The sequence below is a fragment of the Typopeltis vanoorti genome, chromosome 8, assembly GCF_054136105.1.
Source record: "Typopeltis vanoorti isolate ZY-2024b chromosome 8, IOZ_Tvanoo_1.0, whole genome shotgun sequence".
Classification (NCBI taxonomy): domain Eukaryota; kingdom Metazoa; phylum Arthropoda; class Arachnida; order Uropygi; family Thelyphonidae; genus Typopeltis; species Typopeltis vanoorti.
Window position 1 is genome coordinate 116,055,607 of NC_143556.1, and position 19,462 is coordinate 116,075,068.

Here is a 19,462-nt window from a genome sequence, read left to right on the forward strand (position 1 = left end):
AATTGAATTACTCTTATGTGATTAGAATACATATTCTAAGATTAATAAAGATCCTACCAAAAGCCAATTTAATAAGCTTAACAAGCTATTGAGCAAAACAACATTCACAGACCAAGAAACTTGTTAAAAAAAACTCAGAACTTACCATGCAAGACCTCCCAGAATATATGGAGCAACAAGGCTACACAAAAGTAATTGTCTATTAGGCCTATTTTTGATTCCATAGGCAGTCACCTACAAACTCTCAAGATTCCTTTCAAACCTTGTCTGTCCTGTCATTGGCTACTCAGCTTCTGCAATAAAAAATTCCACAGAATTTTGCACAAGAATACAAGACATTAAACTGATATCTTCAAATATGTATGGTTAGTTTTGACATCATGTCCATCTTCAAGAATATTCCATATAATGAACCAATAAACCTTCTAGCCGAAGAATTTCCAAGACATAGCAGATCTATTTGAATTCACAATTACATCAGGATACTTTACACGGAAGGAACAGCTATACCAACAAGAGGAGGGAACTGCTATGGATTCACCACTATCACATAACCTAGCAAATTTTTATATGGAAGTAAAAACTCTTTGCTCTTGACCTAAAATAAACTATTTGATTAGAGTGCATGGATGACATATTTGCAGTATGGAATCACACAGAAGAACTCTATTTTTACAAAAAAAATTAACAATCTACATTCCCAAATTAAATTCACATTAGAAAAAGAAACATCAAGTGGAATTTCCTTTCTTGACATTGATATCACCAAAACTCTGATGCATCACCTCTAATACCATCTACAGAAAACCAAGCTTTACAGGATGCTATATTCACAATACATTAGAACACCACCCATCTCAGAAATATGGCATCATAAAATTTTTAGTGACCAAAGCACACAATAGGATTTGTTCTTCCGAAGGGATGCTCTCACTAGAATTGGAAAACATTAAACAAACAGCCCTACTGAGCTGTTTGTTTAACACCACTCCAAGAGAAGAAGTATAACTATACAGAACTCCCATACCTTACAAAGGTGTCCCTGAATAAACTGAAAAGATTATAAAAAAAAATATATAAACTTATCGCCACCTTCAGCATATTATTTACAAGATTGGCAAATGAGAGAAGGGATAAACTTTAGGAATTTCAGGACCCTCTTGGCAAATACTATTTGAAGATAAACCACTATTTCATTTTTAAGAATATAGTTTTATAAAAACTGTTCTGCAGATTGGCTACTACACAGTATACTGACAGAACATAAATGGGAGTACTTTAGAAAGTTGCTGGGTCAGTTATTTACTAACCGACCTATCAATCACTATTCTGGCAATGTGTGTATGGAGGGAAACTAAATTGTAGTGTTTTTGAACAGTTGGATAAGTATGTTCCTCTCTCTCTTTCTTCCTTAACAAAACATCCACTGCACATATTTCATGCCCCCTTACCCAGAGTACCATATACACATGTTTAATAGCTAATTTGCAGATCAGTCAAATCAACCCCTATTCATGAGCAAACAAACTATATTCTCACATACGAATCACCATTCAATACATTATAAAAACAATAACGTACTGAATAATAGAATAAAATTAAATAATGCTGATGTGTGGATTTTTTTTTTTTGGTATGACATAGTGAATTTGAATATGAGCTAAAAATTGTATTATCACCTTCTAGTTTTCAGGAAACAAGATTGTGTGTTGGCACAGCAAAACATTTCATATGAACCTACACACACACACACACACACACGCACGCGTGAATTTGCTTACAGTTTAAAAAGCCTTCTATGGCTTGCTGTTTGAGGAATTAGTGTTCCAATCATTTGACATATCACGCATTAGCTGTTCATTGTTATGGAATACTTTCAGATGGTTACTAGTGTAACCATCTAAAAGAAGTCATATAAGACTCCCAAATGTCATGAGGCAGTATGAGGCCAGTAACACCTCATTATATTTGAAAGAATTCTTAATCCTAAATTATTGTTTCATTGTTCAAAACATGCAGGTATAAGATTAGCTTTTAAAAACAAATCTGGATTTCCACTATATTCATCATCATCAAATTCCTGATAAATATCCTCAAGGGGGTGTAGCAGGATATGATAGTACTACATGAAAAATTTACATCATTATTAACTTCTGATATACAATTTTCCTCCAAATCAGTCTGTTACCTGTCAAGACACCGACATTATCAGATCTTATATTTGAATCTTCTAAGGCACTTTTTACTGTATCAATCCACCTATATCTTGGTCTTCCTCTGGGTATTTTACATACCAACCTAGAAGAGAACACTTGTTTTGCTAATCTTTCCTCTCCCATTCTGTTTAAGTAACCATACTACCTGAGATTAGCTCTGCTAACAATGTCAAGTACTTTCCTAATGTCCTCGTTTTTAATATGATATTGCAATTGATGACATCTATTCATGCTCCTAATCTTTCTTCCTTAACAAAAACCAAAGACTAGAGACTGCAGATATAAGAGTCCTGAGACTCTCATATCTGTGGTCTCTAGTCTTTGGTCAAGTGTTTTACTTCTGACACAGCTCTCAGATCCATAAGTTAAAATTGGCTTCAATACTGTCTTGTATACAGCTAATTTAGTGTTTTGGCTAATTTCTCTCTTATTCCATATAAATTTATTCATTTGACTTCCTACCATACCAGCTTTGTTGATTCTGTTGTCCATTTCCATATTTAACTTAACATCTTCATAAAAAATCGTGCCTAAGTAGCTGAAATCTTTTACTTGTTCTATAGGTTCTCCATTCACAATGCAGTTCATATTTTCAATGCTTCTGCCTATTTTCATTGTCTTGATATTGCTGATCTTCATACCTATTTTTTTACAACAGTTATTCAATTTAGTCAGGGAATCTTGCAGACTTGTACCGAATTTATTTAGAAGTATAACATCACCCGCATAAAGCAGAGAGCTGAGATTAACATCTCCAATTTTGATATCAGATTTAATACCACTTTCTTTCATAATGTGATCCATATAGATAATGAATAACAGAGAGGGATAACTTACATCCTTGTCTGACACCAGATTTAATATTAAAGCACCTTCCTGTACTCCCTTCAATTCTAACTGCTGACTTACAACTCAAATAAAGACTAAGTATTGCTTGATACAATGTCCCATTGATGCCATATAACTGTACCAATGTGAATAGCTTCTCTCTTGGTACCTTGTCATATGCCTTTTCCAGATCTACAAAACTTAAATACAGATCTTTGTTATATTCCCATGCTTTCTCGACTATTTGTCTTAAAGTGAAGATCTGATCCTGACAGCCTCTATTTGGCCTGAATCCAGCTTGTTCTTCACCAAGTTTCTCTTCCACAATCCTTCTCAACTGTTTCTCAAGTATACTTGCATATATCTTACCAGGAACACTCAGTAATGAAATAACTCTGTAATTCTCACATTCAGTTTTATTTCCCTTTTTATATAGGGTACTATGAGAGTTCTACTCCAATCATCTGAAATCATCCCTCTGTCCAGGTCTTCTGAACTATGCAGTGCAGCCACTGTAAGACTTTTATATCTCAATACTTGAGCATTTCTGTTTGAATATCATCTACTCCCACTGCCTTTCCACATTTAAGGCTTTTGATGGCTTTTTCTACTTCAAGTATGGATATGCATTCCTGACTTCATGCCTGGTCAGTGTTTTTTCTACTGTGCAGTCATCAATGCTTGTTTCCTTTAGCAATTTTTACTCCATACTTCAAGTATATCTTTTTCTCCTGTTTTCAATGTCACCTTTATCATCTCTAATTCTTTTTACAGCACTCTTTCCTTCATTCCTGAGCTTCTTCAACAACTTCCAAAATATCTTGCCACCTTCTTGATATTTATTTTCTGTGTTCTTGCCAAAGTCCTCCCATGACTTTTGTTTAGCTAGTTTTACACAGTGTTTTGCCTTCTTACATTTGTCTCTGTATTCTCTAAGAGCAAAAGCTGACTTATTTGCCAGGAACTTTTGATATGCTTTCTTCTTTTCCTTCACTACCTCTTTAACTTTCTTTGTCCACCATGGAGTTCTGATTTTTCTATCCTTATAGATCACCTCACCACATGCCTCTTTGGCTGAATCAATCAGTGTTTTCTTCAGGGCTTGTCACTGAATCTCCAAGGTTTGGTTCCTGTTTGTGTATTTTAGTCTACAGTTCACATCTGAGAGCTGCTCAACTTTTATTTGCTTTAAAACTTTCTTATATGTCATTCTTTTCAAGATGAAATTCAATTTTATCCTTCTCAAGACTAAATGGTGATCACTTCCAATTTCAAATACTCTGTACACTCTGGTGTCCTGCACCAGGGAGAAAACATCACTATCAACAATAACATAGTCAATGAGACTTTTCTTATTCCTTGCATCTTCTCTCCATGTGAATTTGTGCACATTTTTATGTTGGAACATTGTGTTAGTAACCAGTCAATGTCCTGAGCAGAAATCCAACAGTTATTTGCCATTATTATTAGCTTTGCTCTTTTCTCCAAATTTTTCCAAAAAAATATTGTGTGTTTGACAATCATTTTGTACTCCTGTTTAGATCACCAACAAGGACCAGCTTTTCCTTTTGGATTGTATCAGCTGCTTCTCTAAAGCCTCAAAAAATTCCTCTGCTTCTACTTTAGGAGAACCTTCTCTGGGACCACAGGCACAAATAAGTCTCATTGTCTGGTTTCCCCATTCTCATATTTGCCCACATCACTCTACTTGAGACTGCCTGTCATTCAAGAAGATTAGCCTTGTATTTCGAATGCTATGGCTGCTCTTTCTTTTCCTTGACTGTCATTGCCTGAATATAACATTTTGTATTTATTGCTCAGAAAGATCTCACCAGTTTTTGCCTTTTTTGTTTCAGTCACCCATATTATGTAGATCTGGTACTCATCTAATTCCATAACTAGCTCCATTTCTTTGCCATTCAGGCTTCTTATGTGATAGTACCGATCTTGAGCTCTGGTGATATTGAGTTTTGGTTTGTTTTAGGATTTGTTCCAGTAGATAACTTTTTGCTATTTGCCCTGGTTCAATGGAGAAAACAACGAGGACCTTGTTTAACTGGGCAACACCCCAGCCGACATGAAATTCTGTCAAGTTGTACCATCATTCTATATTTTAGTTTAAGACAATAAGAATACAATTTGGTCAGCTAAATCTCAAATTGTTACCCCTTTCTCGTTCGTTCACTATCCAGGTAGACCACCTAACAGGGTGCACCACGAGAAGGTGTGGATTGGACATTAGGTAAGAAGCCCTGATCGGTTCTCCTCATTCCTTTAAAGGCTATGTGGAGGTCTCCTCTCAGTTATATAGCTTTGACCCTTAAGCACCCCTTTCTACTATAATGCTGAACACAATATTTTTCTTCTTTCCAGTGAGAAAGTCACTGTCCAATGTGTTTTGGTTCAAAACCCCCAAAACTGAACATACGTATTTCTGAAGTGAGAGCTCACATTCAAAACAACAAGAATCTTATAATAACAAGAGGCAATTAATGAAGGCAACATTACCATAGTGTTTGATTGATTCAGATGGGGGGGGGGGGGGGAGCATGTTGCGAAGTTGTCTGGATAGAAAAAAAAAGAATGTCATGGACACAAGAAGTTGAAGATGCAGTCCTGAAAAATAAAAAGCATACCAAAAGTTCTTAGCAAATAAGTTGGAAATATGCCATAAAAGGATACAGAGAAAAATATAAGTGAGCTAAACTATGTGTAAACAAAAGTGATGGGAAGGCGGGTAAGAATATAGATGGTCAAGTATGTCATTTTTATCATCATTGATGAAAATGACATACTGAACATAAGGATATCCTAGATGTCTGGAGTAATTACTTTGAAAGACTGTTAAATTAAACAAACAGTGACAGATCCATAGTAGAAAATTTTCAAGAGAAATGCACACAGGAGTTTGCATCAATACTTAATGTAGAAAAAGCTAAAAAGCCTGAAATGTGGAAAGGTGGAGTAGATGATATTTGACCAGAAATGCTCAAATATGGAAGTATAAAAGTTTTGTAGTAGTTACACTGCATAATTCAGAGGGGATAGTCAGAAGGTTGATGATTGGAATAGAGCTCTCATAGTGCCCATTTATAAAAATGAGAATAAAGCTGAATGTGAGAATTTAAGAGTTATGGAAGCATACTTGTTGAGAAAGATTGTGTAAGAGAAATCCAGAGAAGGACAAACTGAGTTCAGGCCAAATAGAGGTTGTCAAGATCAGAATTTCACTTTAAGACAAATAGTTTAGAAATTGTGTGAATATGATAAGCATCTGTACTTTTGCAGATCAGGAAAAGACATATGACAAGGTACCCAGGAAAAAGCTTTTCAAAATACTACAGTTATATGGGGTAAAGGGAACATTACACTAGGCAATATATAGTCTATATTTAAGTTTTAAGTCAGCAGTTAGAATTGAATTGAATAGAATAAGGAAGATAGTTTGATGTAAAATCAGGCACAAACAAGGCAGCACATTATCTCTACTCTTATTCATCTATATTAATCACATTATGAAAAACTAGCATTAAACCCGATATTAGAATTGGTGATATCAAGCTTAGCAATTTGCTTTATGCATGTGACATTATACTTCTAAACACATCCAGTGGAAGTCTCTAAGATTCGCTAACTAAATTGAATAACAGCTGTAACAAATGTGGCATGAAAATCAGCAATAAAAAGATCAAAACTATGGAAAAAAAGGCAGGAACATAGGAAACTACAGTTACATTCTGAACAGAGAGCCTACAGAACAAGTAAAATATTTCAGTGATTTAGGTGCATTTTTTTAATAAAGATGGCAAGTTAAATCTGGGATTAAACATAGAATAAGCAATGCAGTATGGTTGGGAGCCAGTTAAATATATTTATAAAGAATAAGAGAGAAATGACCCAAAATATTAAACTAGCAGTATACAAGAGAGTGTTCAAATCAGTTTTAAGTTTAGGATCTGAGAGTTGAGTCAGAAATAAAGCAATTGATCAAAGATTAGAGACAACATATATGACAGAAAAATTAGAGGCCTGAACAGATGGCATCAATAGCAGTATTATATTAAAAATGAAGATATTGGAAGGAACTTGACGCTGTTTGCAGTCATGAATATGTGAGCAGGGATAATCTAAGGTTGTATGATCACTTAAATGGAATGGAAGAGAAAATGTTAGCAAACCAGGTGTTTGATGCCAAGATGGCAGGAAAAAGATTTTCAGAGTAAGACCAAGGTCTAGGTGGATTGATTCACTAGGAAGTGCCTTACAGGAATTCAATGTTAGATATGACAACATTGGAGGAAAAATTGTTGATAAGAGATTATTAATAATGTAAAGTTAATCATGTAGTGCTGCCATAGCAGCCAACACCCCCTTGAGAGCACATATCAAGAAAGAAATTGATGATGATGACACACACACACACACACATATATATATATATATATATAGAGAGAGAGAGAGAGAGAGAGAGAGAAATATGTATGTATAGATAGGGATATACGTGTGTGTGTGTGTATTTATGCTTTACACACATATAGTTGAAAGTTATTCATTGTTATTATTAATATTTAATGTTTTTTATATATTCTTTATATCTATTTTATGCACATAATTGTATATGAATTCTATATGCAATTTTTTTATGCAAATATAATTTTTTAAAATAAATTTTTCTTTTTAAATTTTTTTCTTTGGATATGCTCTTATATTCCTGTAATGAGCCTCACACTCTATTGCAAATTGGCTATGTACATACTTTGTTTATGCTTGTGTTAATGGCTACATTTGTTGTTCTCCCACATTTTCCTAATAGTATTATATAACTAGTTGCAGAGTAGTAGAAAGAAAGCAATCCATTCATATTTAATGTAACTGTCTGGTCTGTGAGTTCACTGTGATAAAACAATCAATCATCACACAATGTAAGTGTTTTATATTAAATGCTTTATTCTGTCTTAACATATTTTAGTATTAATAATCCAGCTTCCCCCTCACCATTCATTTTATCACAAACCAATATTATCTTCTACTCATCATCCTTCCAAAAAATATGGAATAGTCAAATCTTTTTGGTTTCCTGAACACATAAAATTCCCTTTGCAAGAAAATCTCCAAAAAAAGAAATCTGAACTATCCTTCTGTTTCCAATCCAAAAATAACTCATAAAAATTATCTACCAGTTCTCTCCACAAAAGGTGTTTTGCAAAGATTCTCAAGAAATTTTAGAATACTTCCACTTTTAAACCTATCAATCAAATTTGTCAGCTTTTATGTTCTTCTAAAGATAAGCTTTTTCCATCAAAAGTTTGTATCTACCAAGTTCTTTGCTCCTATGACATCCTACTTCCGTGAAACTAGCCAGTGACTTGAAAAATGTATACCTGAAAATCACCATTATATTTGATTCATCAAACCTCATAAATATGGATTAGCCCAATGTGGAGTTGACACTATCCACAAGATTCTCCAGAGTAATACAAAGTTGTCTGATATCAGTCTCTTCAAATTAAAACATAGTTCAAAGAAAGTGAGTGCAGAACCCTTATTTTCACTTTGATGTTGCAAAAATCATTTATGATGTGAAACCACCCCAACTGAATATACTACCCTCTGAACTGAAAGCCCAAAAGTCTTCGAAATGCAATAACAATATAGTCATTACATAGGCTGACAAAGGAAACATCACGGTGGTGCTAAGCACTAAATCCTAAGAAAGAAAATTGAATTACTCTTATGTGATTAGAATACATATTCTAAGATTAATAAAGATCCTACCAAAAGCCAATTTAATAAGCTTAACAAGCTATTGAGCAAAACAACATTCACAGACCAAGAAACTTGTTAAAAAAAACTCAGAACTTACCATGCAAGACCTCCCAGAATATATGGAGCAACAAGGCTACACAAAAGTAATTGTCTATTAGGCCTATTTTTGATTCCATAGGCAGTCACCTACAAACTCTCAAGATTCCTTTCAAACCTTGTCTGTCCTGTCATTGGCTACTCAGCTTCTGCAATAAAAAATTCCACAGAATTTTGCACAAGAATACAAGACATTAAACTGATATCTTCAAATATGTATGGTTAGTTTTGACATCATGTCCATCTTCAAGAATATTCCATATAATGAACCAATAAACCTTCTAGCCGAAGAATTTCCAAGACATAGTAGATCTATTTGAATTCACAATTACATCAGGATACTTTACACGGAAGGAACAGCTATACCAACAAGAGGAGGGAACTGCTATGGATTCACCACTATCACATAACCTAGCAAATTTTTATATGGAAGTAAAAACTCTTTGCTCTTGACCTAAAATAAACTATTTGATTAGAGTGCATGGATGACATATTTGCAGTATGGAATCACACAGAAGAACTCTATTTTTACAAAAAAAATTAACAATCTACATTCCCAAATTAAATTCACATTAGAAAAAGAAACATCAAGTGGAATTTCCTTTCTTGACATTGATATCACCAAAACTCTGATGCATCACCTCTAATACCATCTACAGAAAACCAAGCTTTACAGGATGCTATATTCACAATACATTAGAACACCACCCATCTCAGAAATATGGCATCATAAAATTTTTAGTGACCAAAGCACACAATAGGATTTGTTCTTCCGAAGGGATGCTCTCACTAGAATTGGAAAACATTAAACAAACAGCCCTACTGAGCTGTTTGTTTAACACCACTCCAAGAGAAGAAGTATAACTATACAGAACTCCCATACCTTACAAAGGTGTCCCTGAATAAACTGAAAAGATTATAAAAAAAAATATATAAACTTATCGCCACCTTCAAACCTATTAACCAAATTCATAATCTGTTACCCTCTCCAAAAGACAAACTCTCAACAATAATGCTACCTGGATTATATCAAGTCCCATGTTCATGCAATCTGTCATACTATGGACGAACAGGAAGATCAATGCATAAATGTATTTCTGAACATCAAAGACCACATCTGGTTCATCAAACCATAAAAATCAGGCATGGAATTGAAAATGTAAACCATAAGTCCCAATGGGAAAACAAAACTTTTGCATAGATATGAAAGGCTATTGAAAGAAAGTTATAGACCAAACCTTAATTGTAACAATTGCCTTATGATCCCAAAATAACTGACTGTATCATAATTCATTTATCATTTTAGCCCAATAGTTTTAACAAATGTGCAACTATTTGAACAGAGGGATTCCGATTTGGCACATGCACTGTACTGTTTTATTGTTCAAATTCCTTACTGCTGTTCTTCACTCTCACTGATGTCTTACGATATGTAAGCCAAAATATTTGTAAATAAATATTATATTTTACTGTGGCAAATGTGTGAATGTTTATTATGGTAACTCCACAGGTCTCACTATACAAAAATTATTATAACAAACTATTCATATGGTTTCCTATGAGTTTGCTGTAATGAAGTAGACTATTAATTTCTTATAAATTTACAAGGTTAAAATTTCTGCTATTCAGCAGAGTGCACTTACTTCACCTGAAATTTCATGAGTATGTTTCTTGTTCATGATGAAAATCTTTGCAACATCCTCACTTGGTCCTAGCATAACTCGAACAAAAAGTGGATATTCGTGATCTTGGATCTGCCGTCTTTCTGTAAGAGAGCATTTTTTTTTTAAATAAAAAATGATAAAAAAAAAAAAAAAACAGTATCTAGTAACAGTATCAGTTACTTATCTGTAACAACTTCTATAAAGCACATTGGTTTTCTTCCATCTAATCCTATGTGAAGGGGGTGTCCAAAGTGTGGTCTGCATGACTTGGCATGATAATGGTAGTGAAAGGCTGATGTCATAGTCCCAAAGAACTTCATATACTCTAGGATATGCTAGAGAGGATGGAATTTATCCTTAGGAGAGTGGATCAGAGTTGCTAATTTAATTCCTCTACACAGCCCCAATACCTCCCTCCTCTAACACATAAGAACAAAATGTCACTATTCCTTATGTCAGAGATACATCAGATAAACTACTCTCCTAAAGATAAACTCCATCCTCTAACATATATTGGAGTGTACGAAATTTATTGTGAATGACTTTTCCTACTATGGGCAGACAGAAAGAACTGTTAACATCCTCCGAGAAGGATGTTAACAGATCTTACGGTAACTCAGGAATACAGACCATGCTTTGAACACACAGGAACACCCATCTAATCCTTCACATAGGATTACATGGAAGAAAACCAATGTACTATTTAGATTTCATTACAGACCAGAAAGATTATTTTTTGTCAGTCATTGCTATGAAGAATTTTCCTAACTTGAAATTAATTTGCCAAAAATTTGGGAGACCTTAAGATCAACTCCTACATAGCTGTAATGCTTTTTTTTTTTTTACAATATTATCATCATCATCAAATTCCTGCCATGTACCCTCAAGGGGTGTACAGGATATGACAGTACTACATGAAAAAATTACATCATTACTAACTTCCTATCTACAATTTTCCTCCAAATCAGTCTGTTACTTGTCAAGACTCCAACATTATCAGATCTTATATTTCTATCGTCTAAGGCACTTTGTACCGTATCAATCCACCTATATCTTGGTCTTCCTCTGGGTCGTTTTCCTGCCAACCTGGCAGAGAACACTTGTTTTGCTAATCTTTCCTCTCCCATTCTATTTAAGTGACCATACCATCTGAGATTAGCTCTGCTAACACATTCCTGGATGCTGACAATGTCAAGTTCTTTCCTAATATCCTCATTTTTAATATGATATTGCCATCGATGCCATCTGTTCACGCCTCTAATCTTTCTCAGGACTCTCATATCTGCGGTCTCTAGTCTTTGGTCAAGTGTTTTACTTCTGACCCAGCTCTCAGATCCATAAGTTAAAATTGGTTTGAACACAGTCTTGTATACAGCTAATTTAGTGTTCCGACTAATTTCTTTCTTATTCCATATGAATTTATTCAATTGACTTCCCACGATACCAGCTTTGCTGATTCTGTTGTCTATTTCTATATTTAGTTTACCATCTTCAGTAAAAATTGTGCCTAAGTAGCTGAAATGTTTTACTTGTTCCACAGGTTCTCCATTCACAACACAGTTGACATTTTCAATGATTCTGCCTATTTTCATTGTCTTTGTCTTTTTATTGCTGACCTTCATACCATATCTATTACAACAGCTATTCAATTTAGTCAGAGAATCTTGCAGACTTGTAGCGGATTTATTTAGAAGTATAACATCATCCGCATAAAGCAAAGAGCTGACATTAACATCTCCAATTTTGATATCAGGTTTAATACCACATTCCTTCATAATGTGATCCATATAGATAATGAATAACAGAGGGGATAATGTATATCCTTGTCTCACACCAGATTTAACATTAAACCATCTTCCTGTACTTCCTCCAATTCTAACTGCTGACTCACAACTCAAATAAAGACTAAGTATTGCTTGATATAATGCCCCATTGACACCATATAACTGCAGCGTATTGAATAGCTTCTCTCTTGGCACCTTGTCATATGCCTTTTCCAAATCGACAAAACTTAAATACAGATCTTTGTTATATTCCCATGCTTTCTCGACTATTTGTCGTAAAGTGAAGATCTGATCCTGACAGCCTCTATTTGGCCTGAATCCAGCTTGTTCTTCACCAAGCTTTTCTTCCACAATTCTTCTCAACCGTTTCTCAAGTATACTTGCATAGATCTTGCCAGGAACACTCAGTAGGGAAATACCTCTGTAATTCTCACATTCAGTTTTATTTCCCTTTTTATATATGGGTACTATGAGAGCTCTACTCCAATCATCGGGAATTCGTCCCTCTGTCCAGGCTTTCTGAACTATGCAGTGCAGCCACTGTAAGACTCTTATACCACCATACTTCAGCATTTCTGGTCGAATATCATCTACTCCTGCTGCCTTTCCACATTTCAAGCCTTTGATGGCTTTTTCTACTTCAAGTATGGATATGTATTCCTGACTGCATGCCTGGTCAGTGTTTTTTTATCACTGTGCTGTCATCACTGCTTGTTTCATTTAGCAGTTTTTCAAAGTAATTACTCCATACTTCAAGGATATCTTTTTCTCCTGTTTTCATTTCACCTTTATCATCTCTAATTCCTTTTACAATATTAGAGGATGCCAAATCAGGTCTTTAGATCTTTTGCCTGTTGCAATTTGAATTGTTTCACTTACTTTTGTCATTTGTAAACTATAACACACTGCTTTGTACTCTGAAGATGTGGTTTGAAATCCAGCAAAATATAAGCCAGTTATTCAGGCCTCCATGGAGTCAAGAGACTCATAGTAGGAGGTCCTTCTTAGGAAACAAAGTCCATCATACCACTCCTTGAACTCACCAACTGTTCTTGCTCTAACCACTCTCTTGGGGAATGCATTTCACAGTTCGACCACCCTCCACGCAAAGAAACCACCCCTCACCCTCTTGCTCATAGCTTCCTTTCATAACTTCCAGGGATGGCCCCTTGTCCTCGCTCCTTCCTGCCATTCCACAAAGTGAAAGAACTCCCCAATGTCCACCCTGTAACTGCCTCTCAATTTAAAAGTCTCGATCATATCACCTCTCCTTCTTCTATCCACCAAACTCTGCAGTCCACATTCCCTCAGTCAATCATCGTACAGTCCTGAAACCATCTTTGTTATTCGCCTCTTTCCACAGTTAATTTATCCCCTTCAAATCCTGGGGACCAAATTTGAGAACAATAGTCTAAGTGTGGTCTGATCAGGGTCTTATTTTATCTCTGCAGGTCAGCGTCCTTCTCAGTATTGCAGCAATCCTCTGGGTTACCTTCACCACCTTTGCAATATACTTCTTGAATTTCAGTTTTCTATCAATCATCACCCCCAGATCTCTTGTCTTCCCTACTTCCTCCAATCAAGTATCATCCCAAACTTCAAGACTTTACATTTTGCTGCATTGAACCATCACTCCCACTCATTTGCCCATCTGTCTAGTTTATTCAAATTCTCCTGCAGATGGTGTGAAGCTGGGAAGGGTTATCAGTAATAGCGCAGATGTAACAGACCTGCAGGAGAATTTGAATAAACTAGACAGATGGGCAAATGAGTGGGGATAAAGGTTCAATGCAGCAAACTGAATATCCCCTTGCAATTCATTGACAAAATCACTGATATAAAGGTCGAACAACACAGGATCCCAGCACTGAGCCGTGTGCAACCCCACTTGTAACCTTCTGTTTTCTTGACATTGCCCAACCATGCACAACTCTCTGATACCTATCAGACAGTCAATCCTGAATGCAGTTGACTAACCCGACATTTAAACCATTGCAACTTAAATATCAGCTTATGTAGACCCTGTCAAATGCCTTTGCAAAATCCAAAAAAATGGCAGTATATGCCTTTCCCTCATCAACTGCTCTTGTCACTTTACTATATAAAAGGCAGTCATATTACCAAAGCAAGAGTGTCTCTTAACAAATCCATGTTGATTCTCACAGATAACATTACCCTCATCTGCCAATGCTGTATATAGTCCCTCACTAATTTCTCCAAGACTTTAACAACTACTGATGACACACAAACTGGCCTATAATTATTTCCCCTCCATTCCTCGGATACCTTTTCCGCAACCAGACTTTCACTGAAAAGCCAGGTCAACGGAGCTGTCACTTCTTTAGTATATTCTCTCAAAACCTGTGGTGAAATACCATCCAGTCCCACAGTTTTACTGACATCCAGAGTATTCTGTATTCGGAACAAACACTCCTCTTGCACCTCTAAACCTGCCCTATCCTTCTAGTATTAAAACCTTCTCCAGGATGAAATACTCCAATAAAGTGCTCATTGAACAACCTCCACTATGTCCTCTGCATCAGTCACTCTATTCCCATTTTTATCTCGCAATGTCATTCTTCCACAACTATTCTTCCTCCCACTGACCACATAGTTAAAAAATTCCCTAGGATTTTCTTTGGATCTTAGTGCCAAGCTCTTCTCATATTCCTGTTTTGCCTTCCTCACCATACTAGTCACTCTCCTGGCCTGCGTCTTATATTCTTCGTGTGCTTGCACTCCATCCCTCTCCTTATATCTCTTCCACAATCTCTTTTTCAAGTGCAGTTCCTGTTTGATATTGTTTATCATCCACTTTACACCAAATTGTGTCTGCTTCTTCACTCGTGGAATACAACTTACTATTGCTGCTAACAAATATTCCTTCACAATTTTCCAAGCACTAATGATATCCTGGCCTTCTAATTCTGCCCTCCATGGAACTGTCCCTAGTTGATATCTAAGACTATTATAATCACCTGCTTTATAATTCCACATACGTTCCTGTCTCTTTGATACTCCTGCATGTCTATTCATCTTCCAAGTCAAAACCACATGGTCACTCTCTCCAACTGGTGGGAGAGATGTCATCTCACTAATTATCAGCTCTTCTGATGCTATGACCAAATCCAAAACTCTTGAACCTCTTGTTCTCTCTATTACATGTTGCCTAAGACATCTGTCCCTCAAGAATTCTAGTGATTCCATACCCTTAATAATACATGCATTTTCCTCTTCCCAGCTTATACTGCTGTAGTTAAAATCTTCCATAACAATCATCTTCTTGCACTTGCCAAACTCAACTGCCTAAACATCTCCTGCTACTCACCCTCTGTGCTCCTTGGTTTGTAGCAACACTCCACTAAATATCCTGTCTTGGCCACTTCTACCTCACACCATATGCTTTCAAAACCATTAGTATCACTGCCTTCCAAAGCCTCCACACTCTTAGAGGACATAAGTCATCATAAGCAGTACTCCCCCACCACGTTTTCCTTTCTTATCCTGCCGAAAAATGCTGTATCCTGCTACTTCAATTCCTGTTATTATATCATCTTCCATCAACCACGTCTCAGAGACTCCAATAATCTTTGGCAAGGCTGATGCTATCAGAACCACCAATTCTTCTACTTTATTTCGGATACTCCTGCCATTAGTATAAAGCATAAATATGTCACTGCTTCTATACCTATCATTATCCCCTTTTAAACCCACTGGACTCAGTGTTATCTGATATTGTCCTCTTTCCCCCAAGCATCCATTCCCATAAGAGGCCACCCGCTACCATCCACCCTGGGAATTCTAATTTCCCAGTATTGACACACTAACTGGTTTAGAAAACAGAAATCTCTCCAGATGCCTTCGTTCTTCCTCATTCAAATACAAGCAGTCTCTCGCATACAGTTCACTTCTATCCTCAAATGCCCTCCAAGCATCCACATATTCTAATCCTCTCTTCTGACATATTCTGGCTATTATGCTATTCAGTATTACTGCTCTTCTGCTCAGCTCGTCACTTTCATACCTGGGCAACACACACACGCACAATCTTTCCTCTCTGCATTTTCTTTTGCACAACCTCAAGCAAGAATCTCAGATCTCTCACCGCCTAATTTACATTGCCTCTCAAGTCATTTGTGCCCACCATCACAATCATTTCATCCATCTTTTCACCCCTCTTAATACCCATACTTTCTATCGTCCCCTCTAGGCAAACACTCCTCTGACATCCTATCTTGCACACCACTATGAAAAGAAGCGTAGTAGTAAACGGCAATGTTTTCCTCATAACTGTGATTATTTAAGTTTTATAAAATAGTTTGTTTAGTGTTGTTAATACTGTTAAAATAAGTTATAATTTTCTGTTATTGTTTTTTACCAAAGTCAATATATGCAGAAAAAATCAGAGATTGTTTTGGGATAATTTAGAGAAATGCTGATAATAATGGTAGATACCTGCTGAATTTACATTCAGACCGTCATTATTACCAGTATAAAAGACGTACACAAATGACATGAGATAAAGTTGAATGACAGTGTTATTTTGATAACAATAACTTCATGCTTGTTCAAGTCAGAAGAGTATAAGGGGATGTGCAACAAGGCAGTGATCACCATTTAGTTTCCAGTAAACATAAAATTAAATATCATATTAAAAAGAAAGTGTGAAAGGAAGTCAAGCAGCTTTCAGAAGTAAGTGTAGACTAAAATATACAAATCTTATTCAAGATTTAAAAAAGAGTTTGAAAACAAACTAAAGCTTGGAAACTTATTACTAGACATTGAAGAAAATAGTGATTCAGTAATAGAGGTATTTAGTGAAGTTAATATACACTGCTCAAAACAATTAGAGGAATATTTTGGTTTTCTTGTAAATTATAAAGTTATAAAAATAATTTACAAATGTAACACATTTATTTTAAAATATTCTTAATATACAACAGTGTAAAACAAGCAACTGCATACAAAATCATGTTAAGACTTCTTGAAATGTGTCTTAGCCATATTAGCATGTGGGGTTTATAAAAGCGTGGCTTGTTGTGCTCATTTCCACAGTGCATAATTATCACTTCAATTGTAAACTTTGTCACCTACCACCCATTATTTTGTTAAAAATGGCAAAGCAACATATCTTGGAATCCATGGCTTGGAGAGCCATTGGTCAAAGACCAATGGTTTGCATTCCACTTACTGCAAATCACAAAAGAGCCCAAAGAATTTGGGCACAGGAACACTGCAATTGGACAAATGAAGATTGGACTCGTATACGGACTCATCGAGGGAGGGTACCTGCTCTACAACTCTCCGTCTCCACCACTCAACTAACCACAAGTACCTTCATCATTTACACCAGCGCCACCTACTGCTGACCACCACTATTTTAACAGACAATCACAAAAATCCATGCCCATGGCAGGATATGAACCCACAGCCTTTTGGCTGGAGAGCGGATACACTAACCACTCGGCCAACCAGCCTGGTTAATAATCCACAGTTTGTTTGTGAAAGACCCCAACATCAAGGTAGGAGTTTGATGATATGGGCTGGAATAAGTATAGGTGACTTACTAATCTCTATTTTATCAGAAACGGTTCCTTAACAGCCCAAAGGTATGAGATTTTGGAACCTATAGTTCGTCCATATGCTGCTGCAATTGGCCAAGAATTCATTTTCATGGATGACAATGCTCGTCCACACTTTGCAAATTTGGTACAAGAGTGGTCTGAGGAAGAAGATATCGAACGAATGGATTGGCCTGCCTTTCTGCTAGACTGGTGCCACCACGATCGCTTCAAGAGCTCGAAATTGCTCTTGCAGAAGAGTGGGGAAATATCCCACAAGAACTTTGATCATCTTATCCGGGCCATGCAATCAAGATGTACCACTGTTTTGGCTGTTAATGGAGACTGTACGCCCCATTAAAAATTAACAAAAGTGTTTTGGGCTATTCTTGTTGATAATTCATGTTAAAATTATTTCAATCTAAAATGTATAATTTGTAAAATTTGTAATAAATATCGATTATTTAAACAATATCTCATCAATTACATCCTATCCATAAGAAATATTTATTCATGTATAAAGTACTCAATAGTTATAATTATTTGCAGAAATTTATAATTATCCGACAGAAACTAAATCCCCTAATTCTTTTGAGCAGTGTAGAAGATAATTATCAGGGAAGTGAAAAATGTTTTTGAGGCTGTTGAAAAAAAACTCTCAGAAAGGGAAGAAAGAATATTGCAAAGAGAATTATAGATGATAAAGGTGACACAAAAACAGAAGACAAAATTATTCTGGATATCTGGCATAATTATTTTGAAAAGCTGCTAAATGAAAAATCCAATGACAGAACAGTGGTAGAAAACATTCAAGAGGAATGCCATTAGGAGTATGTAACAGCATGTGATGTGGAAAAGTCCATCAAAACTTACCAGAAATAGATGACAATTGATTAGAAACATTCATGCATGGAGTTATAAAAGTTTTACAGTGGATGCTCAGAATAAAAAAGAGGACCTGGTGAGAAGGTCAAATTCCAATTATTATAGTAGCTCTCATGGTACCAAACTATAAAAAAGAAATCAAATTGAATATGAGAATTACATAGAATTTCCTTACTGACTATTTCAGGTAAGACTTACACAAGTATACTTTGAGAGAGAGAAGAGCCTAAGAAAATTTGTGGGAGGAAAAATTTGGAGAAGTGGGTTCATGCCACACAGATGTTGGGAGGATCTGATTTTCACTTTGAGACAAATAGTGGAGTGGAGTAATCATGGAAATACAAGGTGGTTTGAAAAGTTCTCGGCCTTGACCATAGATGGCAACACTATCAACACGATTTTTTTTTCCAAGTTGGTACATCTGTCATAAGCATCCATGTGAAATTGCAAAAGTCATTCTATCAAGTAGTTTGTTTTATACAGCTGTCTGAAGCAAAAGTGTTGTCTGTATCCCTTGAAAGGGATAAAACTGATTAACGCCAAAAGAAATTCATTCAAAGTTTATAAAAGTTTATGGGCATTCTTCTCCTTCATTTTAACAATTAAGAAACCAGCCTTGAAGATGATCCACGCGAAGGATGTCCATAAAATGTAACACCACC

At 35.8% G+C, this 19,462-nt stretch overlaps 1 protein-coding gene across 2 annotated transcripts in view; it reads right to left on the minus strand.

The window, feature by feature from the left end:
• The window catches only part of Rassf (Ras association family member), a 246,698-nt gene that overhangs the window by 41,016 nt on the left and 186,220 nt on the right, over positions 1-19,462 (minus strand). For both annotated transcript variants that reach the window (XM_090396283.1, XM_090396284.1), the window contains exon 8: positions 10,550-10,671. In XM_090396283.1, coding sequence (XP_090252409.1) covers positions 10,550-10,671 — 122 coding nt within the window. The remainder of the gene's footprint in view (positions 1-10,549; positions 10,672-19,462) is intronic.